This window comes from Ptychodera flava, chromosome 19 (genome assembly GCF_041260155.1).
Source record: "Ptychodera flava strain L36383 chromosome 19, AS_Pfla_20210202, whole genome shotgun sequence".
Lineage (NCBI taxonomy): Eukaryota > Metazoa > Hemichordata > Enteropneusta > Ptychoderidae > Ptychodera > Ptychodera flava.
Window position 1 is genome coordinate 38,718,733 of NC_091946.1, and position 27,132 is coordinate 38,745,864.

General features: G+C 35.8%; 2 protein-coding genes across 2 annotated transcripts; both read right to left on the reverse strand.

Annotated features, from left to right (window-relative positions):
* Positions 1–511: 511 nt before the first annotated feature.
* Positions 512–8,630, reverse strand: LOC139119497 (phospholipid scramblase 1-like). Its single transcript, XM_070683355.1, has 7 exons — positions 8,281–8,630; positions 5,452–5,529; positions 5,033–5,225; positions 3,472–3,583; positions 3,231–3,333; positions 2,606–2,664; positions 512–2,179 (listed from the first exon to the last, which is right to left on the reverse strand). The coding sequence occupies exons 1-7, from the start codon at positions 8,537–8,539 to the stop codon at positions 2,153–2,155; spliced, it is 831 nt and encodes a 276-aa protein (XP_070539456.1). The 5' UTR covers positions 8,540–8,630; the 3' UTR covers positions 512–2,152.
* Positions 8,631–11,681: 3,051 nt separating this feature from the next.
* Positions 11,682–23,011, reverse strand: LOC139119500 (transmembrane protein 254-like). The gene is made up of 4 exons (XM_070683357.1): positions 22,805–23,011; positions 20,523–20,626; positions 18,118–18,177; positions 11,682–12,280 (listed from the first exon to the last, which is right to left on the reverse strand). The coding sequence occupies exons 1-4, from the start codon at positions 22,892–22,894 to the stop codon at positions 12,166–12,168; spliced, it is 369 nt and encodes a 122-aa protein (XP_070539458.1). The 5' UTR covers positions 22,895–23,011; the 3' UTR covers positions 11,682–12,165.
* Positions 23,012–27,132: the final 4,121 nt, after the last annotated feature.

The following is a 27,132-nucleotide window of genomic DNA, read 5'->3' on the forward strand; positions in this document are numbered from 1 at the left end:
TGCGGGGTCATTTGAGACTTATTGAACAATAAAGTTCTTACCGGCCTAGGTTTGTGAAAATTAGAAATTCTATTTTCCCTTTAGATATAAAATAGCCTGAGAGATGGCGGTTATTTTGAATTTCATATATTGGTAAATATTGCGTCATTTATTTCTTAAGTACGAAAAAGCTTTGCAAGGTGCTCGATTTTTATTCTTGATTTTGAGAATTATGGTTGAATATTTGCTTAAGAAGAGATTTAGCAAAAGTTTGTCTATCCATTTTTGAGGCGCCATCTACCTTAATCCTTTTTTGTTTTAGGGTTTTTTTTTTTATATTTGATGGTGGTTTAATTTGATGATAAAATTGCGACTATAGATGATTTATGATTTCTGATGATAAAACTGCGATGTTGAGGTACGACTTTGCTATTGAGTATACTAATAACATGGAAGGTCATTTAAATACCTGAAATGCTAAAAACTGACACAGGGCAAATAAAGGAAACAGAAGATTGCTGAAAAATGACTCTTCAATAAAAACCAAGACGGTAACATTTATTTTTGCAATACATATACGTATAGTTCCTATATAAATTTTATCTCGTGGATTTTACATGAAATGGCAACAAAACGGTCCTGCATACTGTGCATGCGAAAACTGAAGCCGTGCTAATTTAAATGCCGAGGTAGATTTCAACTGCGGTAACATTACTACTCTTTTACAAACACTCAGATACAATCTTATCATAGTACCTGTAGTTATCCTTGTAAGCATAGAACTCGAAGATGGTTCCTCTCTGAGTTGTTCCTCCAACTCTCCTTTCACGAACTGCTATATCCGTGCTCTATGGCTACTCTAGGGTCGACTTGCAGCGATTTGGAAGCTTTTATCTAATTGGTTAGCTGAATCTTACCGTTCTTATTGAACACGGAGATCATTCACTGAACTGAAGCAAATTTCTTCTGTACACAGAACAACTCGGTCCATACTTCAAATGTTTGGCAACATAGTTCTGATCATCATAATTTTCTGATTTCTCACTGTGAATAATAAGAAGTTCAACCCCTTTTCGGCGGAGGAGATAGCAATTTTGTAATTTTGTTGACAGATTTTTGACAGCCGTATACAATATTTTAAAGGAAACTATCTAAGGGAATAAGTTGCATCTGTGTTGGCAAAAGAAAGGGTATTGATTTTTTTAATGTTCGTAACAAAGGAAATTTGCATGTCTGACAGGTGGTATGATGAGACCATCTTAGTTGCTGATAACTTTATCTTGAAAAGTGTGCAATTTTTTGCACCTCCAAACGTCGACTTCTCATTCAATTTACTCTTGAATTTTAAACATAATCAATAATTTTAATAGTTTTAACAAATAATCCTGAACTTAAATTGTAAGTTAAAAATTGTTAAGAAATTGATAAAATTTTAAAAAGCCTTTAGCAAAAAGTGTCTGAGTGAACAAATTAAGGGGAATTGTGGGTAGCCTCACTTACAGTGCCTTGCAAAAACGCTGCAAGTCAGCCGCTTCTCTAAGGCTAGATAAGGTCTTATCATACGATAGATATGTAGCCTCTGCATTCTTTGCGCACTTGAATGGTTTTTGACAAACATGTGATATCAGTTATTTGAAACCTTCGCCTTCAGTTCACATGTTCAGAGATACTTTAAATTACGCATGGTATTTACAGATATGGTTCACGTACACAGTATCAAAAACATTACAGTGTCATGTTGGAAAAAATACCTCAATAGACTCTAGAAAACGATCATTAGTCAAGCTAAATTGTCGGTTATTTTACTGCATAATTATGTATTGGGAGGAGTGTAAAAAATTCAACATTCATATGTGACTACCATATTTTGTGAAATATCATTATTATACACATGTTGACTCTTTGACAAAGGTCAAGGTATTACATGAGAATATTTGACGCAGACACTTAGGGAAATGTTCTGTCGTTTAAAATTGTGTCCCTAACTTTCTTAAACCTTTCTTACAAACTTTATAAAACACTAAATCAATCTGATGTCTTGTGATTTATGTATTTTTCAACCGCTGATGCCGCAAAATTCAGCCGATGATTTCACACTTCTAATGAGGCCAAAATTCAGCTCTCTTGGAAAACATTTTGTCATTTCATACGTTGCTCTTAATCTTCTTCAAACTTAATCACGCTCAAAGAACATAAAATCCTGTAACAAGAAATAGATAATTTAATTGTACAATGCTACTACTTCATTTAGTAGGTCATAAATCAAACGTATCCCAGCCCCCGAAGAGGTAAAATGATTTGAATGTTACATCGATTACAACAAATTATGAAACATTTTTAAAAATTGCTTTTGTGGAAACACATGAACATACGCATTATAATATACATGATGTGAACGTACATAACATGTGCCTATGGCCGCTTTCGATTATGTGGTACTGGTAGCATTCATAAAATAACTGTGTGGCTCATATCGAGACAGAATTTTGAATAAAACAATATCATAGCAAGGTCATCTGTCACGTATAAGGTCGTTAATACATCTGCGATATTGTTTATCGAAAGCAAGCTTTGTCTTACTGATCAAAATTAGGAATAGTTGCTGGATGTTGTTTTTGAAACTTACAATCAAAAACATGGCACCGATCATCACTGCCTTCATTTTCACATCGAGGTCCATCGGAACTGTAAAAGTTGTATATTGTTTTATGCATGCAAGCACCAAAGTGACCATTAAATTCAGAAATAATCAAAAGAAAAATCAGAAATGGAAAGGTCCTTGTTTCGACTCATGGCGAGATCTCACGAGACAGAGATGTGCAAATGTTAGTCGGGCTTTTTATGAGTGTTGCATACAGTCACCGGCACCTGTAATCTAAATATGACCATATACGGTCAAAGGGGCGTTCCTTGGTATTCAAAATACCCATGTGAGGTTGCTGTTTTTAAAAAGCGGCCACCCGCTTAAAATCTGTGATTGGTTAGATTTTCTCTTTCCATGCTAACTATGGCGAAATTGAACAGGTGTCAGTATACCTGCGATCTTAGAATTCGTAGATGATAGATATATATGTCTTGTGTTACGATAAAATGCTGAGAGACTTAAAACAGCTTCGATATGGTAAGGTCTCAGTCGTATAGCACAGAAATTGGTCCCTGTATTAGACCTGGGACTGAAAATCTACTTCCTATCTTCATTTAGATTAACAAATAAAAATTGTAATAACAAATATCAAATGTTTTATACTCACATGTTATACCAAAATTATCGGCGTCAGTAAAAGCCTCGGTCACCATCCCTGCCCATTGCTTAGTCACTCGACCCACTGTAGTAGACTTGTCAAGCGATTTTACCTGAGAATTATCGACCATTAATGTTTAGCAAAAATGAAGTCTGGTTGATGTATAGCAGGGGCACATCATACAAACGAAATGAAGATTACAACTGACTCAAATACATGTGGCCATGAAAGCGTGTGTGTATAAACTTACATCAAAATTGATATCGCTACAACACCGGCAATGACAGCAAGGACCGTCCATTTTTAGAATTGTCTCATCTTCGGCGTTTCGAATGTCAAATCTTGGGAAAATCAAGCTCCATCTAAACCAAAAGAATATAAGAAATTAATATGTCTCATATATATATATATATATATATATAATATATATATATATATATATATATATATATATATATATATATATATATAATTAGAACACGATTTGAACTAATTTGGGATAATTGGATGGTGAAGTTATTTGTTATATTGAGACATTTAGCTACAGGACACCTAAGATTTTTGAGAAATTTGAAAAATATGGTGATCCAATTATCCCAAAATAGTTCCAATCGTGTTTAAGTATGAATGGTTTTTAAGATATAGTGTCTGAACCTTACTTTATGAATCAATTCTATCTGATAAGGAAAATGAAAGGTTTCGTTGACGATTACCTCTTCAGTTTTTGACTGGAAAGTTTTGCAATCGCTGACATCGTCAAGACTTTTTTATTACATGCCTCGTATATCGAACGTCGCGCGCTCCATAGGATTCAATGGTAACTCGCCGATGACGTCGCAGGCCGCATAGTCATCACTGGACTGAAAGTGAACCGGAACTATTTTCAACTTGAAAACTTTGGATGTAAAAGTCTTGAAATTTCATGTTTAGCACAGAAAATCCTGTTTTTGTAAAATTTCGCATAAAAATATTGATAAACCGCATAACAGAAGTTTAAATATATCAATGCGCCAGTCGATGATGAAAATCGTTCTATTTTCACTGTTTTTCGTCTAAGTTGAAAATAAAGCATTTGACTATAATTTGCCAATAAACGTAAATATTTTTGGTGCAAACTGAGTAAGAGAGGCATGTAATAAAAACATTATAGCCCAAACATCAGACTATGTACCCTCGGGACAGGAGACCATTTGCCCTCCTTACGTCGGGCAAATGGTCACCTACCCTCGGGCACATAGCCCCATGTGTGGGCTATAATATATAATATGTGCCAGAATAAAACCGCCATAAGGTTTCGTGACATAAACTACTCAATCTTGTCTGCAAAATGCCGTCCGTCGATATACATAGCACAATCATGCACTAACTTGGCTGTACATATTTAGACAGTGTATAAATCTTGGCCGCATTAATTTCTGGCAAGCTAGTAGGGCATTACTTGAAAGGAAATGCAGTGCGTTTCAAAACAAAATAATATTTTATAAGGATCGTCAAAATCAATAACACTGTAGAAAACATACAATTAAGAAAATTGTTTAAAAAAATAGTTTAAGATCGTCCGATGAGTTTGCCATTCAAAGACGTGATTGCAATGAATACCATAGACGTCACGAATAAATCAACAAAGCCCAACTGCAGGGCCATGCCGACACACCTATATAGATTGATTAGACTGTATGTAAGAAAAATTTGTAAAATATTGAATATTTTGCCGCATTCATACAGCACGCAGCGCAATTTTCAATCCATGGTTTTGAAGTTTTTAGATATAGTTTTACCAGGAACAAAATCGGTTAACCAGCGCCACTTACGTTTGGTTAACTCCTCCGAGCAAGACACCGTCTGCAGTGTAAACTTGAATTTCCATCAGACAACAGAAACAGCAGCATCCTTCACAACGGTATGGTCGTTTTATTGTCAATACTTCTCTCTCGCTGTTGTCACGAAGGTGCATTGCAAATGGTCTCATACGACCACAGCACTGACGATTCCAAAACCCAGTATCTTGAACAACAAACAAACAAACAAACGGTGAATAAACAATTGAATAATTAGGCACAAATATCACCATTCGTGAGACTCCTTTGATTTTTTCAGTCGGTGCAACAAAGAAATGCATTGTGTGTACCATACATACATACATACATACATACATACATACATACATACATACATACATACATACATACATACAACTGAAATACTAAAAGTTCTAAGTTTAACTTCTTACCCTCTTGTGCATGATATATTTGTTGTCCCATGGAATTGCAAAGTCGATATTCGTTTTTCCTTTCACAGCCACATAGCACTGTAAGCAGACAAAGGAAAAGTCAAATTGCTGTACTTGGTAGTTAGATAGTTTCCACAGAATGCGCTTCGGGACAAATATTCGAAGTCTTAAACTTTTACAATATTTTGCTTATCTACCAGTTGTCTTGGCTCATTTTGAAGCTCCTTGAGTAATTATATTTATCAATGTCGAAATTCAGTTTTTCTACTAGAATTGACACAGGGGTTGCAGCCATTGTAAATTTCAATAATCGGTAAATTTAAAATAGTTTGTTTATCTGCTCCTAAAATTTGTATGGTTACCCTTTCCTCATTTTTATTCCAAATTTTGAAAGAAGCATTTACATTAAACCTGGCATGTCAATTATTTAGTGATATGAAACATGTTTACAATTCTGAAAATATTAAGTTGAATACTTTCTTTGTTGAAGTTTGTCAAGAAGGAAAATGAGTTACTCTGGCTATATACACACAAGTGATAGCCATATCGTGAGTGTTCTGTGGTGTATGCATGTGTTCACAGTTATCCTGAATACGCATTGGTAGATGCGTTAGCAGTTCTGATAGAAACTAGAAAATGGCGTCATTGCGTATTTTGAGTATGAGTTGTATTATAGCATACTTCACTTGTGCACTCAAGCTCTTCTGTATGTTAAAAGGCGTTAGAAAATCAAATGGTTTCAGCAAAATTTTCAAAACCATGCAACGATAATGTCAATTCATTTGTTGACCAAGTAATGTCAAGGCGGATCGGAGACAGTGTTTGCAACGTCGCAAAGCATCTTCATTAACCCTCTGTGAATTTCAAAGCATACGGGTCAGTTTGTCGATGTCGCCCAGTTTTGAGCTGTACTTGTACATTGTTTGACGTCTATGTGCGCGCTCGACGAAGGACATTACTAGCGTTAGCTGTTGCTCCAACAAAGTTATTAGGACCATGCCCGCGATCATGATATCACTAACGAATATTAGTTTTCAGTGTCGCATGTACCATTAAAAAGACAGAATTGACAGTCCACCTGTAGAATCTGATAATATTCTTTACAATCTCACATTATGAAGGTAGAATGCGTCACTTGGACAGAAAGTTTTCACTGTCTAATTTTTGTGAACATTTCATTTTCCGCGATAGAGATACACAGAATGGCGGCCATTTTGAATTTCAAGTGTAGATTCATACTACGTAATTTGTTTCTCTAATATTAAATTTTGCAGAGTAACTAACGATGTCTTCATTTCGAAAGGAAATGGTTTTAAAAATTCTTTACGGAAAGTTTGAGCAAACATTTAACTCTTATAATGCCGAGGCGCGTGCAACCTTGACAACTCACAATCTAAAAAGCCATGGAATGTGAACAATCGAGAGGTTGAAAAATTCACTCCGCAAAATGCCTTGATGTTCGTTCACAGATTCAGTCAAATTTTGGACTTTGGTCGTACGAGTCACCGGGGACAATTTTCAGGACAAGGGTCGATGTATGCATATGATAGCAACTACTATGACAGTATCCCTTTTTTCGTATCTTTCAGCTAGGAATTGGTTTGAGTCTTTCAGTATTTTAATTGGCGTCGCCCAAGACCGGACTTGTATTCAATGGTGAACAAGTAAACTTGGCGACTCGTATCCATAGAAACCACAAAACATGTTACAATCAAATTAGTCATGAAATCCACCAATGTTTTGGAGACGGTAGAATTTTAATGAGAAGTGGTATGGAGGACAAGTGGACTTTGGCATGAGTATTGTCTTTTTAAAATGAGATACAACCAAAAGTATACATGTGCACAGCTGTCGCAGGCTTTATCTATTCACGTTTAATGATCGTGTGATTTATGTCGTTGTTGAGGAACTTCTAACTCTTGTTGTTGGCGACAAAACACAATTTATTTCGGATCAGTCAAGAGATCCTTCTTTCAGGTTAATATCAAGTATCTTGTTTATATGAATGTTGATGCCTTCATTTGATCTTAATTTATAAAACCTTAACAATAAAATTAACTCAATTTCTTGAAAGGTTTATTTTGACATAAGTGGAAACTTAACAGCACGGTACCTCTTTGAAAACCGTCGACTTGAACAAAATGAGTATTATCTTTTCAAGACTGTCTCTTTCAAAGTTGTGTTCAGACCGAAAGGTTTAAAATGATTTAAGGACTCCATAGGATTTCATTAGACGGACACATCTAACTCCAACGTTTTCAACAGAAGTGTGTTGTGCAGTGCCATTTAGCTACTGCGTAAAAGTTAAAGCCTCATGTTGGTGCAATAGTCGTACCATAGAGTGACCGTGGTACAACAAGGAGTCTTGAAACACCTCTTGTATATCCGTCCACAATTCTAATGAAAGAATTTTAGATTCCCAGTGTCTAATTAAAGTATATTATGAGAGAAAGAGAAAGAAATTCTCACATGCATGATATGCTAAATTTTTGTCGAAAAAAAAAGCCAATCTACACATGAGATGGATTTCTGAGTTACCGCGTAGTCAGTCGATGACATCTTGTCCGATGACCTTGACCGATGGTCAAATTTGTGAAGTCGTTTTCAGTGTCAGGTTTGGTTTTAAAATCACTTTTTTGGAAAAAAAATGGGATAGACTCAAATATGAAAAACTAGAAAGTAAGCATCTATAATCATTTTCATCTTTTTTTTTTACTTTTCATAGATTCAGAGCTTTTCGTTTTGATTCACACACTCCGCTTCTGCTTACAATCACATGTTTTTATATTTTGCCGCTGCATGCATTAAATATCAATGACGTGTACTTACTCTCAGAAAACTGTCTTTTCTGATACACCAAAATTTGATCTATTTGTGTCAGGTATTCTAAGCCTGGTGGACAGTTCATAGGGACTCCCTGGGGCATGGTTGTCATCGGTATACTTCCGCCATATTGTCCTGGTTGCACGGAACCGTCATAACCAGGCTGCACTACCACTGCTCCTCCCGTTGGGGGCTGCCCGTAGTCGGCACCGTATACCTGCCCTGGCGCCTTGAATCCTCCCTGCGTCTTTTCCACGTCACCCATTTCAATTGCGCTAGAGTTTGGCTAAAAATGGTAGAATATAGTGCGCAGTCTGATAATTCGTGACGCATGCGTCTCGTGATGATGGTTGCGTGAAGATTAACCGAAAAGTTGAATTTTAATTATCATGGGGCAAAAAGACGATCTGACCTGAACATTCCTGCGTAGCCATGCCACGAATGTCATTTTGGTAAATGCAATGCCACATTATGCCAGTACAAAAAAGACCAGGAAACGCATACCAATTGGCGCTGTAAATCAGATATTCCTCATACTGAAATATCATTATACGTGAGAACGTTATTCAGCGAAGGTGCTGATGTTAAGCAACGGTTGTCAATTTTGTGCCGTTGCCATCATATAATCGTCGCGAAACAGCCGCCAAAATGGATGATCGTAAAAGATACAACATGGAGTGATAATTTATCGTAATCAGTGACATTTATAACTACATGTATATGTTAACTTATTGCGTTCATAAATATAGAAGAGTATATGTCAATTGTAAGGTTGTCATATTCAAATATTCACCGAAATACAGTCTTCGTCCAAGCATTTGATCAAAGGGCACTTGTCGGGTAGAGATTGATCTGATACCATTTGCTTCGTTTCGATGTATTCTGTGACTAGTCTCCATAAATCTTTAAAAATAAGCGTGATCGTCATGGAATCAGCGAAAAACTCTTTTTAAAAAGTTCGCTGATTTCATTACGGCTAATTTAGCAGGACGGACCTATCTAAAGGACAACGTCACCTTAATGGCGCTCTATTCGGGTTATATATTGTAGTGTGAAATGCACTGTACAGGGCAATAGTCTGACCAAATTGCCGAAGGCGAACTTCGTCTAAGTGAACCATGGACTAAAATTTTTCTCTTTCCAAAAATGGTTCATTTACATAAATTTGCATGCAATTTACATTCATGTCAGAAAGACATATCATATGTACTTCTCAGCGACGCGTATGTTTAGGAGATCACAAAACCACAGTCCCTCTATCCACAGTCCCTCTATCCACGATAGAGGGACTGTGACAAAACTTCCAAATAAATTGGAAGTTGCTTTCTCAAATTAGACGAAAAGTCCAAAATAACCCTATTCTTCAGCCGACTTGTTGTCCATAAGACTGAGCTGTACACAGGAAAGTAGAAGTAACTGTCACAGATTCATTTTTCTGGCCCTACTTTATGTCAGAGATTTGAGGTAATTCGCCATTATTACTATAATTAAAATGTAAGTTTAGTTTATCTAGATATCTTTGTCTCTACCCATAGCAAATCGTTGTAAAATGAGTTGTGGAGTAACGCTAGTGTCAGTGCAATGAGGTCACTATATCAAACATTTCAACCAAAGACAACGTCGATCACTATTGAAAGTGGATCCTCAAAGAATGATTGTGAAACAGTGTACTTATAGTTTAACAGTTTTCTCAAGTTTTGCGTTCTGTATTACACATCATCTGGAGTTGGGGTCATTTCAATATTTCTGTGGACCAAAGGAATCCAAATCGCACTGAGATGATTTTCTGGTTTTTTTTAAGTTTTGCGTTCTGTATGGCAGTGTGGCACACTGTCCATAGTTTGAGACGGCGAAATGCCGAAAAGGAGCGTTGACAAGTAAAACTTACCACTGGATTGTAAAGAATATTAGCAAAATGATGTAAAAACATTAAGAAAGAAACGTTTAGCTACACAAAGTTGCACGTCAACATGTACTGCAGTGGTATTACCGATGGAGGACAAGGTGACTGCAAATGATGTCATCCAGGACTCGATCAGTTTAAAAAGCACGCTATTACTTGTCAATCATTATGTTTGTTTTACAGTAAGAGGTAAAAAGCATTGCAAACGAACCTAGTAAGCTAGGACAACGCATAGAGAGGAGAGAAATTATGCCGACTAAAGTGCTACAATGCAACCGTGGGGAGGGGTTAGGAGTAGCTGTTGGCGTTGTACTGACACAAGAATATCTTAAATATTACAAATTAAGAAGGAATCGTTCGGTGGCCATATTGTAGTGTTTTGAACATGCATGAAGCCTGAAACTTAAATCATACACAATATGATCCCCCACTAGTACGTTCAAGTTGTATAACAGATATAAGTGAACATCCCATTCTGTCAAAATTCTGCTTCTACCTGCAACTGTAATTTTTTTTTATGCCTGCAATTTTTTTTATGTTTTTTCTACCTGTGACTGGGATGTCTTTTAAAAGGCGACTGCTTGGAATCTTTGTTTTATCCAAAATCTTCCAAGCCCCCTTCCAGGATAGTCATGGCTATGCAGACTGCTCTCTCTCTCTATATAGAAAATGTATTTGTAAGGCACCAATTTTCGACTATTGTTTGATCATTGTTAATATTAGTGGATGGTGTTTAACTTCCTATTTGGAAGATTGAAGTTTGGTAACATCTGCAAATGAAGTACATGGTGAATTGACATCGACTAGAATGGTTAATAAACACAATGTGGCTCAGCAACACAAATGTCATTCATATCTAGGTTTCTCAATGTTAGATAAAGACCATTTGTTTTGAAAGTACAGAATTTTAATAAAGTCTTTATATTGCAATTTTTGAATTGTATTTGTGAAATTTTGTCTACCTGTGACTAGGAAACAATATCTGACTGTGATGACATTTGTATAAGAATTAGCAACCAGTGATATCTGTATCATCTTTACTCATCTAAATTCTGTCACATATACCTAGGCTGCAGATATTTACTTCCGAACTCATTTGTCGCACCTTAATGCATAAAATCATTCATATTTCTTATCAACAGTATTGATCTGCATTATCAAACTTCAAGAAAAACTGACAGGAAACTATGTAACTAAACTTAGTGATTGAGCTGATTAAATTGACTTCACTAAAATAGATCACATAATTGTGTGCTCAATTAGCAGACCAGAGCATAATAAGATACTTGACATTACACAAAGCCAAACTGTGTACAAGGCAACTAAATACAAAGTGAGAGAGAAAGCTTTCTGAGTAATTAACTTCGGACTGACTGAATGAAATATTTGCAACACTCAGCTACAGCTGTATATGTGCATCATGTACACACACACAATACTGGTACACACACAAACTACAAACTTCATAAGCTATCAAACAGTTTGATACATAATACAACAGGGATCTTGAAAATGGTGATTTTAATTCATAGAAGTTGATATAAAACTTTCACCGTGATAATTTGGTTAAAACCAGATGTACTTAGTACTGCAGCATCACACAGTTCATAGATTAATCTTTAAAAAAACTATATGTGCATCATTTTCATCGAGTAAACCTGCCACTGTATTTATCCAACTGACCTATTTGACCTTTGACCTGTCATTGAAAAAGTCCCTTGTAAACTGTTCATGTTGAGGAGTGCCTCTCTACAATAATGATGAATTGCATTGCAAAACTAAACAACCGACTGGCAGCAAAATTACTCAGTACAATCAAAACGAGAGGATCATAAAAATGTCAGTATTTTTACAAGCATTCCAAAATAAAATGCATAAAATAATAGCAGCAAATTCATACACTGTATAAAATGGACAGTAGCATCATAATTGTTTCAATTTGTGCTTTTCTGTGTGAAAAAAGAAATGTTTGTAATTTACAGAAGACATCACTTTGTCTTTTTTGGATTGTAGACAAGCAGATGGTAGAGAGAGAAAATTCCAAAGAAAAGCGTCTGCATAAACCATTTCAGTCGAGTCGTACCATCTGTGATGCCTTTTGAACTGGAAAAACAGAGAAAAGAGAAACAGGTTTATAGAAAACATGAGTTACTGATGATACGATTCATTGCAAGTGACTTTGTGTAGATTTCTTTGACAACTATCAGAATTGTTAAGAAACATACTCACACACAACAAGATGGTCATGTTTATGAACATTAAGATTAGTTATTGAATTTGTAGCAATTCACAATGTGGCTATGATAGATTTGATAGACTTTTGAAATTAACAAAACCACTGCAAGACAACTAGTATGGTTGTGATAATATAAGCCATTTTTGGGAAAATCCTAGAATTATAAAGAAATTCATACTACAAGATTGCTTTGTTTATCAACAAAAAGTCTGGGTAATAAATTCAGGCTGATTAAATTTTACCTCTTCCACTACGTAGGCGTGATAGATTTCAAATTTGTTAAAAAGGCAAAAACAACTGGAAATTATACTCAAATGTTTTGACAAAAACATGACAAAATTAGGCCATATATTTACATATTCTAATCACTTCATCATTTGGTCATTTTAATCAGGTCATCCAAATCCAAATCAAGACCTATTGGACAAGCCATTTATGAAAAGAAAACTCCGGACAAATTATGAAAAGAAAACTCTGGACAAAAGTGACCAAACAAAATTGTCAAAAATACAAATTTATAAATTATACGCTAATTTGAACAATATTGAATGCATTGTCCTTACCTAGAAATATACATGGATGTCACAGAATTAACTCTATCATTAATGGAAACCTTTCTAAATTTATGAAAAATCACAATTATACAATTTTCTCATAATTCTGCAAGCAACATCATTGAGATTCAACTCAATGCCAGATAATTATTGAAACTTTCCTCATAAAAAAGCAAGTCAAGTTTAATGCAATGATTTTTTAAGGTACACGCTCCACAATTTTGGTCTACTGACAGATGGACAAATGGATGGGCAGACAGACAGATTGAAACACACATAGACTGACAGAAGACATTGGCCCCTAAAATGCCTATATGAGTACCCTGCTGGCCAAAAGCTTATTTTATCTGATATGTCTGAATTTTTATAGACAGTTCATTTTGGGAGTCTACAAATGTTGAATCTCAAATTTCAAGCATACTGACAGCAAAGTGTACATTACACATTTGATCTGTTTGACCTTACATCACATTTTAGGTAATGACAATATCAGTACAGCTGAACCACACTCCACTTATTTGTCATTCACAAATCTGACTTTGATAGAAAATCATGAAATGAGATTACATTCAAAATTTGACATACTGGACAAGGTTAATGAGTACACTTTAGGTCAGCACAGAACAGTACATTTTATTCAGACCCATCAAGATTGGGATCTTAAATTTAAAATACGCGGCATTGAAGTGTAATGTATTATCTAATATGTATTGGGTCTGTCGTGTCTTATTGTCCAGTGTGCAGCTATTTTATAGGTCTTGTACCAAAGCTGGAATCACAGTGTCCAACGTCCCAACCAAAAATGTCATGTATAGACCTCCAATGCATGGAGTCATGCATTTTATTGTCAGCACTGTCTGGGGGAATCCTGCAATGAGTTGGTCTTTCAGAAATCTTACATTTATCACCTGTGTATGTTGATATTTTTTCTAGAATGAGTTACACTTCAGACAGTTTAGACAAGTCACAGGTGCAAATCTAAAATGCAGGGTATACAGACCTGAAAATGTCGTGTTGAGTCTCACTAGTCTCAACAATCAAATATGCAAAGTAAATTTGAACTTTTATACATTTATGAGTTACAATGTTTGCTTCCTTAAATGAGCAGCCAAAACAAATACCAATAATGTATAAGGTTCATGCACTTTCACAAAGTATTAGCCCTAGAGTAATGCCACTCCCCCAAAATTTCACCCCTACTTCTCTCCCAGAGCTATGAAGTATACATCAATTTAAGGCAATGAGATCTCTAACGTCTTGTCAGGGCATTACTCTGACTCAAATATCAAAGTTTATGGGGCTGTCATTAATATTTGAAGAGAGCAAAGCCAAACTGAGTTTGATGTGACTGTTAAGGTTTTGTTAATTTGTGAATTTTGAAATACTTTCCTGCTTGAGGACATTGTTTTTAGGGGTGAGGTAAAGATCAAATTGCCCAGGGTATATTGGATGTGTTAGTTAATTGATTACGTCAACACCACAGCCATCACACATGTAGGTAGTAAAATAACTACGTGTGTGTGACCGCTGTGGTGTTGACCTAATCAATTAATCCGCTGATATGGATAGTGGATTAGCAAGTTGGCAATGTTTTCGCAGCAATTATATTGGTGTATACACAAGTTGGAGAGGAGATAGGGGACTTGTTGGTAATATATAAAGCAGTCAGACGGTGTGGGTTTGGAGTTGAACTCTTTATTTGAAATATCACAGTCAAAATTAATAAAATCAAATAAGGTAAACCGTTGCACAAAAAAATCTCCCTCCCCACCCCAGGGGACTTATTTCTTGCCCCTGTGACAAAATCTATTGCAACACTTGGCATACAAGCGTGTGCCTACATCCTTATCCATCTTTCAGCATTTTTTCATTCCATCATGAGTTAAATTCATTTGTCAATGACAACAAAAAAATAAATGCAGCGTTGCTATGTCAGTTTCTCTGTTTCATAGAGTAGACTGAGATGCTGTGGTTGGTTAACAGGATGAGAGTTCTCAAAAAACTTCCAAATTACCATAGTTACTTGCATTTTGTACAATCACAGATGTTCAAAGTAAATGTCATCATACAACTGCTGATTCCGCGTAATTAATTCTAACAGAATTCTGTAGATAAAACTTTACTGACTCAGGTTGAAATTTTACAAAGCATCAGTCTACACAGTACAATAAATTCTCTTTGATTTCTATCATCCAAGGTAACTTTTCTTATAACTTTTTCAATTCTGCATAAAAACAATAATGTGCAGCATCAGAATAATTGTTAAATATTATCTAGTAAAAGTACATTTAGATATTTCAGTGAAAGTTTCAAAATAACCACTAAACAACCATAAAAGTCACATTCTTTAGGTACTACGAATGCCATACTTTGGGCAGCAAGTTATGACAAACTAAGGGGTCATTCTCTGAGAAAACTTAACAAGCAAATGTCTTTTGTAATTTCCAAATCATTTAAAATGAGAATTGAGAAGATTGTTGTGCTTAAAAGTACATTTTCAGAATTTTTACAACTTGTCTGTGAATTTTTCTACACAAAGAAGACATTGTAGACTTCACCAAGGACATCACCCTTCATTTGCTGCAGTTCTTTATCAAAATTTTGGCAAAAATATGGAAAAACTTGACTCGGGTATATTCTATAATGGCAACAAAATTTGACTTTGGTGCTCAAAGGGTTAACTTATTGTCTACTTCATCTCCCCAAACCTGATAATCAATGTTTATATTGAAACCACTCAGTTGTTTCTACAGATTTTGCTTTGAGTCATCTTGGCTTGATCAACAATTAGACAAACACAGATAAAATCTTTCTGAACATAGATTTTAGAGGGTTCTACCAAACATTACCAGTTCTGTAAGTCTTATCAGCAAAGTGTCCTTTGAACTGCATCAGATACCACACAAAGTGTAAATCAAGTGTTTGATGCAGCACAAATGACATCAATGCTGTTATGACCCATAAACAGGTGATATTTAATCAATAAAGCACACCCAGCGATGGTATACTACGAGATTTTGACCAGTTCACGACATACATGCACGAGCAATAGCCAGTGCATATATGGAGTGAACTGGTCAAAATCAAGTGGTATACCGTCGCCGGGTGTGATTTATTGCTATGATATCATAACAGTATATTGAAATTATGGCATGGAACGTCAAAAACGGATTTTTGCTCAACCTGAGAGCTCACGCGTATGCCAGCCATGGTATATCGCCAATATGCCATGGCTCTTTTCGCGTCTCGACCAATCAGATCGCTGTATTTGTGCCATCAATATACTGGTATGATATAATTGTTATTATATTTTATTAGTATATTGCAGGCTGAAATACAGCAATCTGATTGGTTGAAACGTGAAAATAACAGTGCTATACTGGCCATATAGCACAGTTGGAAACGCACAAGCTCAAAATTAGAGAAAAATCACTTTTTAACGTGTCACGCCAGAATTTCAATATACAGTTATGATCAAATAAAAATAAACCACCTCAGCAATTGGTATACCACTCTGTTTTGACCAATATACTACAAATACACACTCACTATCACTATGTTTTAAACTGCTAAAAATCTGGTGGTATACAGTGGTATGTTGAGATAGGTTATTGCATGAAAACCCCATTCATCATTTACCCATTAGATTTTACAAACAACAGAAAACCCTAAAAGTTGGAGGCTGCTCCCCTATTCTACCACTTGTATCAATATGCAAGTATTTCTGAAACCTGGCTTTATTCATAAACCCTGTACATCACTGCCACAACAGTAATGCTAACCCCCTCCCCCAGTGTACTTGGTTAACTTCATATCTTGCAAATTTCATGACTAAAGATAACAGGGATCAAGTAATCTCACATATATTAGTGTAAACTAAAATGGTATTGTATTTATTCATCCAAACTTTCCAGTATTTAAAAACCCTTTGAATCCTCTTTCTACCAGGCTTGATAAACAAACTGTAAAACTAAATACAGCTTGGGAGAAAGAGGGTTAATTTTTATATCGTCATCGTACAAGAAAGTGGCAGCCATATACTGAGAACTGCTAAGGCAACAGAGCATGTGTACATTATGTCACTTTCTCTATGTCATATGCTGGCTTGCTACACTTTATCCTATACATGTAAGCTGTGTTCTGCTTTCTGTCAAATTCTGGCCAAATCTTGCATTGGAAAATCACATGAATTTCAACAAAATTAGCATAGGAAACAGATTCACAATACTATCACAAATGTGGCCTAAAAATATATCCCTGCCCCTTGGAGCACTTCAAATTCCAGTGTGGATATTGTAGGCAAGAAGGAATAGCTATTTGTTTGTTTTACACCATACATGTATCCATACTTTTAATCTTACTGTTGTATTTTTTAACCTTATTCTGCCATTTTTGTTTTTTGTTACTCATTTACTTTTCTGTGGCTATTCACTTTTCCATTGCCACTTCTAATTAATCCAATTTTGTCTATTAGTTCATACCCTGAGGCAGGCAATCTGTGCATTGTCGAATGTCCTTTTTTAAATAAAGATTATTTGAAGATTGAAGGAACTGGTTGAGTACTTCCATCATTTCTATTTACATTCGTTTGCTTACTTTTCAAGTGGCAAATGCAGTTTCAGATCACCGTAAGACTGGTAATATTCAATGTGTACATCTTAACATTTGTGATAATTTATGATAATCTACAGAAACCAACACAAGAATGGAATGATATAGACATGAATTTTATAAAATGAAAACATTGCTGATCACCTTGAAAACTAGAGGAATACAGTGTTGCCTATGACAATAATGGTTGATGCAAATTTCAACTGAGAAAAATTTGGCCACAACATGTACAACAGATGTTTTACCATACCAGTTTGTGGTTGGAAACATTGACACATTCATGTATTTTCTGTACCTTGGGGAAATCAATGAAGAAACAAAGCATTGCACTCCCCAATCTGTTGGCATCATTACTTTGTCTTATACAAATTTTAGATAAATAATTATCTCACATATTAATGAGACATTCCTAAAAACTTTAAACTTAACCACACCAGTTTTGAAATGTAGTCTAAAAAGAAGGTAAGAGTAATGTTGAGAGATGGGCTTTGAGGTGAGGGTCAGATGACACCAACTGCACTTCATATTTGACAACTTACCTACAAATAGATTGTGTAAGAAACCCCTCACCAACATGCAATGCCAAAGCAAGAATGTACCTGCAAAATAAAAAAAGGAAAAGGAAAGTGATGTAGCTTTCATCTTCAATTGCTAAACTGACAAAAACTACAAAACAAAAAACTTAGATTTTGATGAAAAACTAATAGTGTTGTCAATGACAGAATTATCTTCTGTATGAAGGTATTCAAATCAAAACTGATAAAAGTATTGATTCAACTGGTGTGACATAAACTGGGAAATTTTTACCATGTTCCACTTTAAGAAATACAATTCAATTTGATGAAAATCAAAGTAAAAATATCACCTGGATGGTATGAGATAATTGTGTGTCATATCTATTATTTTACAATTTTAAATGGAAGTCAAATATGCAAGTCATGATGACAATGATGATGATAAGGAGGAGGAGGAGGATAGCAACAATGACGGGTATGATGGTAGTTATTTTTATAAGGCCACCTAAAGAAAATTCTTTGCTTGCCATCCTTGGATTTTTGAAAACCTACCAGCTAGCCTGGGGGAAAAAACAAACATAGACAAAAAACACAAGTGTATTAACATAAGCTCAATTTTAATTTGGTTTCTTTAAAAAAATAATATTTTTATTTGTAATTGTGTTAACATTGTGTTTGTTTTCTGAATTTTCTCTGAAAACCTATCAGCAAGCAGATGGAAAACTAAGAATTTCATTTAAGGTGGAGCTGCATGTTGCAACACAGTCTTTTTCAAAGCTATGTTTCCCATCAAAGATGATGAAGAAAACCCCACATACTATAAAGCAGAGAATCTAAAGTTTAGTATGGTAGCAAATAGGTTACTTGAAGGATGAGTTGAGTTTATATTTGGGGTAAATAACGTCAATTTTGGTATTAATGACAAAAATCAATTTAAGTCAAAAACTTGATGCTATTTTCTGAAATGTAATATTTACCTTGAAAGAAGAGTATATGTTGAAAAAATACCGCAATTATACGGTGTCGCTCACATTTGATCAGAATTGGTACATACCAGTATGGGTACCAAAGATCAACAATTAATGTGCAGGAAAATTCTATTTTCCATGTTATGACAATGATTTCTGCACAGTACAACATGAAAAAATACAAGAAATATTTAAACCAGAAAAACAAGTTGACAAAAGTTGGACACGCTGCTACAGAGAAATAGATGTTTTGATCAAAAAAGGGCAAAAATTGTCCTAAAAACACAAATATTGAAATTTCACCACTTTTTTAGCAAACCGCTTCTCAGCTTGTCAAAAGATGACCTGCAACATTTCGCGATATCTATCAGCAATATAAATCACTGGGCCATATGTATGTTGTAGTTACAGCACACAATCTTATTTGCGCTAGTGATATGGATGTACATTGTATCCTCAGACAGCGTCGGACTAAAATAAATTATAAATCTGAAAATTTACTCAGAAAAAAAAATTAGCACAGCTTTTCTTATTTGAAAAAAATTTTTTTAGAAATTTACAATTGCAGAAAAGTGTTCACAATTTCATTGTGACCACCCCCTCCCAAGATCTAATGGTCCATCCCTTAGTTTGAGCAGGTCTGTTAATATGTAACAGTTCATAAACAATGACAGGAAATGACTCAAGCTCAGTGGAGTAGCATGCTGGCATGCCAACACTCCTGAACATTTCCAGAATTTCCCTTTTTCTTACCTCATTTGCACATTTTTGACACTGATGTGTTCATTTGAACAAATTCACATCTCAACCCCTACATCTACCTGTACACCAAATACTGAGACGGTAGCTTTGGCGGTATGGGAGCCTTTGCGTGTGACGGACATACATCCGCACATACCCACAAATATACAGACACAGATGCCACTCAGACTCATCATATAAGCTCTTTTTGGTATTTATATATAAAACCAAATATGAGCTAAAAAACGACTATTTTATTTTGCTTTATCTATCCTCATTCTAAAATGGCAAGGGATGAAAAACTGACACGCAGAAAAAGTCATTAAAATTATGATTAGTAAAATTCAAATGCCTCTTATTCAAAATGTAAGACCTTTATTGCAAAAAAATAGTCATTTTGTTATATAGCCTTTAAAGAAAATAATGTGAAAATCTCTAAAAATTTGACCCAGTCAGAGTTGAGTTAAATTCTTTGGAAATTTCGAAATTGGGAGGAAAATAAGCCAGGATAACGGGTGATTTGCATGCATTTGCATAAATTAATACTTCTGTATTGTGCAACTTACGACTGCTTGACAAGCTAAAATGTAAACCCAACCAATATTTTAATCTTGGGTTCACAAATTAATTAAGATTGAATGAATATTTGCAAAAAAGTGATTTTTGAACAAAATATGCTGTGTTGGGTGCAGCACCTAATTTGAAACACTGTAAACTTACCCTTTGTAAAGTGCTTGTGGATAGTTGTCCACTAAATTTTTGACAAAATTACCAAATGGTCCAAGACTGCCATAAGGAATTATCTCTGGTTTAAAAACTGTTATCTGTAATGAAAACAATAATTCAATAAAGTTTGTTCCTTACAGGCTGAAGGAGTGTGATACAAATTACTTTGAAAGATCCATCCATTATCATTGCACTCATTTCATTTGTAGTCATGTTCACTTTCTCATTGTTTGTATAAACATGTAACATTTTTGTTATAACATACATATATTTCATTATCATACACCTGTCAGTCCAACATCAGTGAACTGCAGTCCAAGAACTTTTATTGTCCTTGCTTGAATGTTGTTTGACCTTTGACCTCATAGCTACTCTACACATTGTATGTGGAAAATCTGACACTAAAAGTCAATGGATAAAGACCGGTCTGAAATCTTAATGACTTTATGTGAAATGAGACTGCTCAGCTAGGATTTTCTCCATGGTCATACCGCAGGCTGAACTTCCATTCTGTATGGAATGTAAGTGTACGGCAGATCTGTATATGGTCCTGCTATCCACTGTCAACATGAAGGGTATTCTGAAAACAATTTGTTTGTAAAATTTGACTTACTATTAAGCTGTAAACTAACAAAGTTATCAACAGAATACTTGGATTTTTGTCATTTTGGTCTTGTCATCAATGCTATTTACCATATCTTAGACAACATCTCATGATCTCTGTTGTACTCTGACAAAAATTGGGGTATTTTCAGAGTAACTTCATATTATTGTTTATTATTACTATTATTAGAATTTTGCATGTGCTAAAATACACCCTTTCCATAACAGTTACTGTTTCCAGGTGCCCCCCACTAGACCCGATATGCAGTTCATAATGTGGCTGCTTATGTGCATTCACTTTTGAGCATTTCAAGAGATCCACTGGACGATTGCCAGACTACATCTCATGCTCTGTAACATGTTGTGGACACTGTAGTGCCTATAAAGAAGTGTATACAAGACAGCGTTGTATACTTCGATATAAATAGGAAGAAAAATTCTTAAACTTGTAACTAGTGAATACCTGACCCATTTGACACTGTAGTTATGAATGTAAGATGTATAATAATAAGGTTATTATGAAAATACGGCAAAGGATGCACTCGGACATTGATGCTGCACGGCACCAATGTTCTTGTACAGCCTTTGCCGTATTTTCACAATAACCTCATATCATCAAACATATCATCTGTAAAGTTAGAAACAACTGTCTTGCTTGCATCTGTCCAATGCTACTATTATATTCTGTATCAGTCAACTGTTTTCTGTTCTCTGTACTTGGTGGTATGCTAATTACAAAGAACAAAGACGATAGTGATTGTACACCATGGAACACAATAATAGATTAATGCAGTTAATGCATGTACAAACAATTGGCCCAATGAGAAATAAATGTCACAATCAATCATCTAAGTTTTGACTACAGCTGGTTCAATATATTATGAGTTAAAACAAAGATTTACTGCCCGTTTTCCATATAGAAAATAATCTTGAATGAAATAAAGCAACATATTGTCCAACTTCTTCATGACTGACTTTCTCATTCATTTTCAACTTAATTTTGTCTCATCGTCCGTCAGTTTGCTTCTACAAAGTATTACTTGTACTGAGAGTCATTTAGTTTTTGACCAAACTGACGTCAAGTGCTGACATCTCTGTGAATTTGCAATATGTGTGGTAAAATGTATTATAACACTGATTTAAAACATGATTTGATAACAATGAACAGTGCTCTACATTGCACCTTGAGGTCAAAGTTCACACAACCATTTATCAAAGTCCATAACTAACTTCAGAAAGTAACACATATTGATCATTTTTTTACAGCCTATTTTACTCTATCCTGCACTATATTGCAAGACCAAACACTGTTAAGTTTTATATATGTGCTCGCAAAATACGCCCACTATTTTTACTTTGAATGAATAAAACAAATGCACACCCTTCAGTCATTGTAGCTCCCACAGGCACTCCGTCACAGTGCTGAGTGTACAGTACTATACTATAGCGTGCACACACTCCAGGATCATGGAGGTAGTACTAGTAGCATGCGTGGATGGACCCTCCGAGGAATCAAGGGTCTGTGAACTCCTGTGATTGGAGGTGAACAGCTACGGTTAAATAGATGCTAGCAAAGTCTTGTATTCGCACACTCTTTCCAGCACTGTTGTCATCGTCACGGAGCTAGGAGAGGAATTATTCGATTGAGGAAATACAATGTAATGGTTTCTCACCGTGAAGAACCCTAGACCAAGCACAACGAAAACCATAGCAGCAGCATTGGTTCTGACAAAGTAGTCTCTGCCAGTTTTACTCCTCGTCATCGTTAAGGCCCGTTATCTTAAAGTTTGTCGAATGCAAGCTTTGAGTAGGTCAGTTGAGTCCGCACTGCCCTGGACTATCCGCAAAAAAATCATCAGCTTGGTAGAAAGACCTTTGACCTCATGTGTAGCGCCCTCATAGTCAATCCGTCGTCTATCATCACGGAAAAGTGGAAACTGACCCTTTGTTTGTTCTTTGTCTTTGTATATTCGATAAATGACACTTCAAAACGTTTCTAATACAATAATCTGATTGTATTAAGCAAAGGGGTAATTTTTGACACTTTTTCAGTTATGTATCGTCGTCACTGTTTTTTTGTACACTGCAAGTATTCCATGTTTTCTTCTAATCACAGTGTCAAAAAAGAGCAGCTTGCTCATTTTTACACTTACTTGTATTTAAGAAATTAAACAGTCGAAGATCGTGAAAATTAATATATGAATTTTTACTTCATTTCTAATTCAACTGTCTCTCAGTGTAAATGGTATCAAAACCAAACGTCCATATTTTGGGTTTGCTGTTTGTGACACTATCAGTTTGTGGCTGTACCAACTTTTGAATGTTTCTCATAATTCCAGGATAGGCCCGGTGACCACATCATAGGGACAATTGACTATGTTCTACAACTTGGAAATATCTTCATCATATTGAATTATCTCCAAACACAAGTCAATCTGCGAAAGGATAGCTACAAGCATGGACGAACTATCTCCGAGGAGGTATTTTGGGCAATGATTCGAACTGTAGATTTTTTAGGAAATCACAATTTCATCAAATGTATGAACCCTACACGCTTTTAATGAAAAATGCTCAAATGTGCTACAGGTAGAGTGGAAATGCCTTCAGTGTTATAGCAGTGACTTAAAGGGAAACTGTCGTCGGCACTGCGCCTGTGCGTGTTTCTTGTTTACAAACAATGTATTTGGTGCACGGTATCTAGATGCAACATTTAAATTATACGATATATGGTCATATGGCCATATGGTCATATGGGTCCCATACGACCTTTGAGCGCAGTTCCGCCGACTGTATCTCTCACAACCCTTCGCCGGCTTCGCCTTGTTGGTCCATAATAGAGCCCTCAGCAGTTGAGCCGAGCGAGGCCGCTAAGCTACGCTATAACACGGCTGGCTAGTAGTCTGGTTCCCTGCCACCTTTCTTTTCGTGAGTGTAGCGCAGCCAGCGGAAGAAAGGGGGCAGGGAACCAGACGAGGCTGGCTGGGTGAGCGTCGCTTGTTAGAAAGACCGTAGCGAACGAAGGGGCTGTGAGAGATTCTATGACTTAATGTACCAACACAAGTTTTTTCTGGTAACACGTCCAATTTCAACATGCACGTCACCATGAAGGCTTACGTAATAATACGGGAATTCTTAATTTATAAAAATTCAGAAAAAATTCAGAACGCTTGTTAACCGTCTGTAGTGCTAGCTACTTTGAATGATTACATGGAATCTAGTGCTACACTATTTTATCTTTCTAGATCAGTCGATGAATTCTGTTGATGATCGATGAATAAAGTTTTGAAGTCTTCCATATTGATGCTTAATATTACAAAACATGATGTAAAGTACCATCAAACTGCTTTAAGTCTCAAAATATTTTATCTGGTGAGCGAAAACTGTCTCTCCGCTATTGTTGAACTTTATCGACAAGATTTATGTACTTTCTTTTCTATCTTAAGTCTAATTTGGATCCTCAATGACGATTTCTTCTGCAGTGTAAATGTTACGTACTATTATTGTAGTCTGATTATAGTGTTTCGAACCCCTAAACCGTTGCATCAAATCTCGCGTTTCTCTTCCATTTACCTTCAAATGACAGTGTTGAAGCTATTGGACGTACACCTGGACATATAGTGAGTGTTCAGAGTGAAAGAGTTGATGTATTCGTGAAAAGTTTCTGTATCTCAGTTGAGAGAAAGGGACGTAATGGAGTACTTTACTCAGCATGTCGTCTTCAACGACTCAACACATAACAACAGTAGGTATACCACAGTGGACCGCCCGATTCATCAATTACGTCACAAACAGCGTAAAATTTCCCGCAGATCGTTAAAAATTGTAATAGTGAGGCATATTAAACCTCGACGTGAGAAAGTTCTCATCTGTGCTTGTTTGGTGGCGAATATTCCAAATGAAATGCCACATCAGATAAATAATAACGAAGTATTTGAATTGCCAATCAGACTCTCACAGGAAAAATCATTGCCTTTTTAATCGCATATACTCTACTGCAGCAACAATAGACACTAACCAACCTCGACAACGGTAAATGGGCAGGGATTTCATGTGAGAAGATAAATGACATTTAACCAATTTAGTATTTGAAATCAACACTATTTCTCAGCATACCTATACAAACCCACAGTAAGGATTATCGTATAGCAATAGCTATGCTACCAAAAATACTTTTATTTTCGCTTATGCATGACAGTAGAATAACAAAATATAAAAATTGTCACACACACGCTAAATATGGTAAGAAAATAATGCTGATTGAAAAGTCACGAATCAGTAATAGTATTAAGCTTGTTACTGGTTGTAGCCATCGAGCAAAGGACTCGCACTTTTGTGGGTTTACGGCGTCAATATTTCTAGACATATTTTCAGGTTTTGTCGTAAAATTTTGCCTGTTTTTCTGGAAATGACAGAAGGGCACTTTGTGTTCAGACAAAGACAACAAATGATGGTTATTTGATTCAGTCGTAACATGATCAGTGTAACCGTAGAAACATGAGAGTAAAATTTTCGTCCTTTTTAGCGCTAGAGGGCGCACTATGAATGTCAGATTGCAAAGTCTTCCCGACTTTTACGCGTGTACTTCGCTGCAGTTACAGCACTGCATCATAAGTATTTGTTGAAGTGTAGATTCACTTGACTCACTATCAGAGATCCAAATTCTGAAACTAACCATATGGTCGCTGTGGTAATATACTGGTATATTGAACTTCACTTTCATTTTGCCATGTCACGGTCTTTGTATGCGAACATACTACATTGAGACAAAAGGCAATCTGAATGGGAGACGGGCTATAATGGGAGGTAAGGGACTGGTCAGTTTCTTCGGCCTGGGGGGGGGGGCGGTGGATTATTTTTTGCCGACGTCAAAAAGTGGCTGACCCCCCCTATTCCAAATTTTGAAAACAGGGTGACCCTCCCTATTCCAAATTTCTAAAACAGGGTGACCCCCACCCCGGGCGCGACAAAGGTAAAACAAAAGATATATATATATATATATATATATATATATATATATATATATATATATATATATATATATATATATATATATATATATATATATATATATATATATATATATATATATATATATATATATATATATATATATATATATATATATAAGAAACTGTAGGAATTCAGGTGATCCCCAGTGGAGCGTGGAATGGGGTGAAGATAGAAGAAACTTGGGTTGAAACACACTACCACACCTGGTTGTTAGGTTCCAAACGTATTTATTATACCTCAAACACAACGTTTCGCTCTAAATTTAGAGCTTCTTCAGGTGTTTTCTACAATATAAAGTACGAACATGAAAATTACAATGGTTGAATAGTGTAGGAAAACGAGCAATGTAGAGTTATAAGTCTGTGAAAATCTGGAAATGTACATGAATGACAGGAGAGACTAAAAAATTACAATGGTTGAATTGTATAGAAAAACGAGCAATGTGGAGTTACAAGTATCTGAAAATCTGTAAATGTACATAAATGAAAGGAGAGAGACTAACCTCGAGGTTGTGAGTACGGTCAAAACTGTCTGGACCTACGCCGAGAGCTGGAAATTGCGCGCTGAAGTCCAGGGGGGGGGGGGTACTTTAAATACTCCAAAGCTCGTATGTGGGGGCGCTGTCAAATGCTATGTAAATTTTGGGCGAATGTTTAAGCCAGCTGGAGACAGTGTGTCAAGTTTTTTGATCCATTGTGATTCTAAATGTTTGCGTAGTTTGTCATCCTGTTTATTGACTTGGATGATGCCAATTATTGAAACATCACTGATACTGTGTTGATCAGAATTAAAATGTATGGCGACCGGGGTATCTTTTTTATGACGCACTGAGGAGAGGTGGTTATTGAAACGAAGTCTGAGAGATGTTTTAGGAGGTATAAAACTAACAGGGAGACTGTCGAATCCCACTAGTCTCGACATATAATCCCCGTCACCCTAACTTGAAATTCATCATGTCCTCGAACCTCCCAACACTCCATAAGTCATCAAG

Coding starts and splice junctions, on each gene's coding strand:
- LOC139119497 (XM_070683355.1), bottom strand. CDS start 8,539: ATGGGTGACGTGGAAAAGACGCAGGGAGGATTCAAGGCGCCAGGGCAG. Junction 3,584..5,032: donor CTCGGAGGAGTTAACCAAAC/GTAAGTGGCGCT, acceptor CTTTTGGTTTAG/ATGGAGCTTGATTTTCCCAA. Junction 3,334..3,471: donor GTAGCGATATCAATTTTGAT/GTAAGTTTATAC, acceptor GATAATTCTCAG/GTAAAATCGCTTGACAAGTC.
- LOC139119500 (XM_070683357.1), bottom strand. CDS start 22,894: ATGACGAGGAGTAAAACTGGCAGAGACTACTTTGTCAGAACCAATGCT. Junction 20,627..22,804: donor TTGGTCTAGGGTTCTTCACG/GTGAGAAACCAT, acceptor TTTTCATTACAG/ATAACAGTTTTTAAACCAGA. Junction 12,281..18,117: donor CTTACACAATCTATTTGTAG/GTAAGTTGTCAA, acceptor CTGTTTTTCCAG/TTCAAAAGGCATCACAGATG.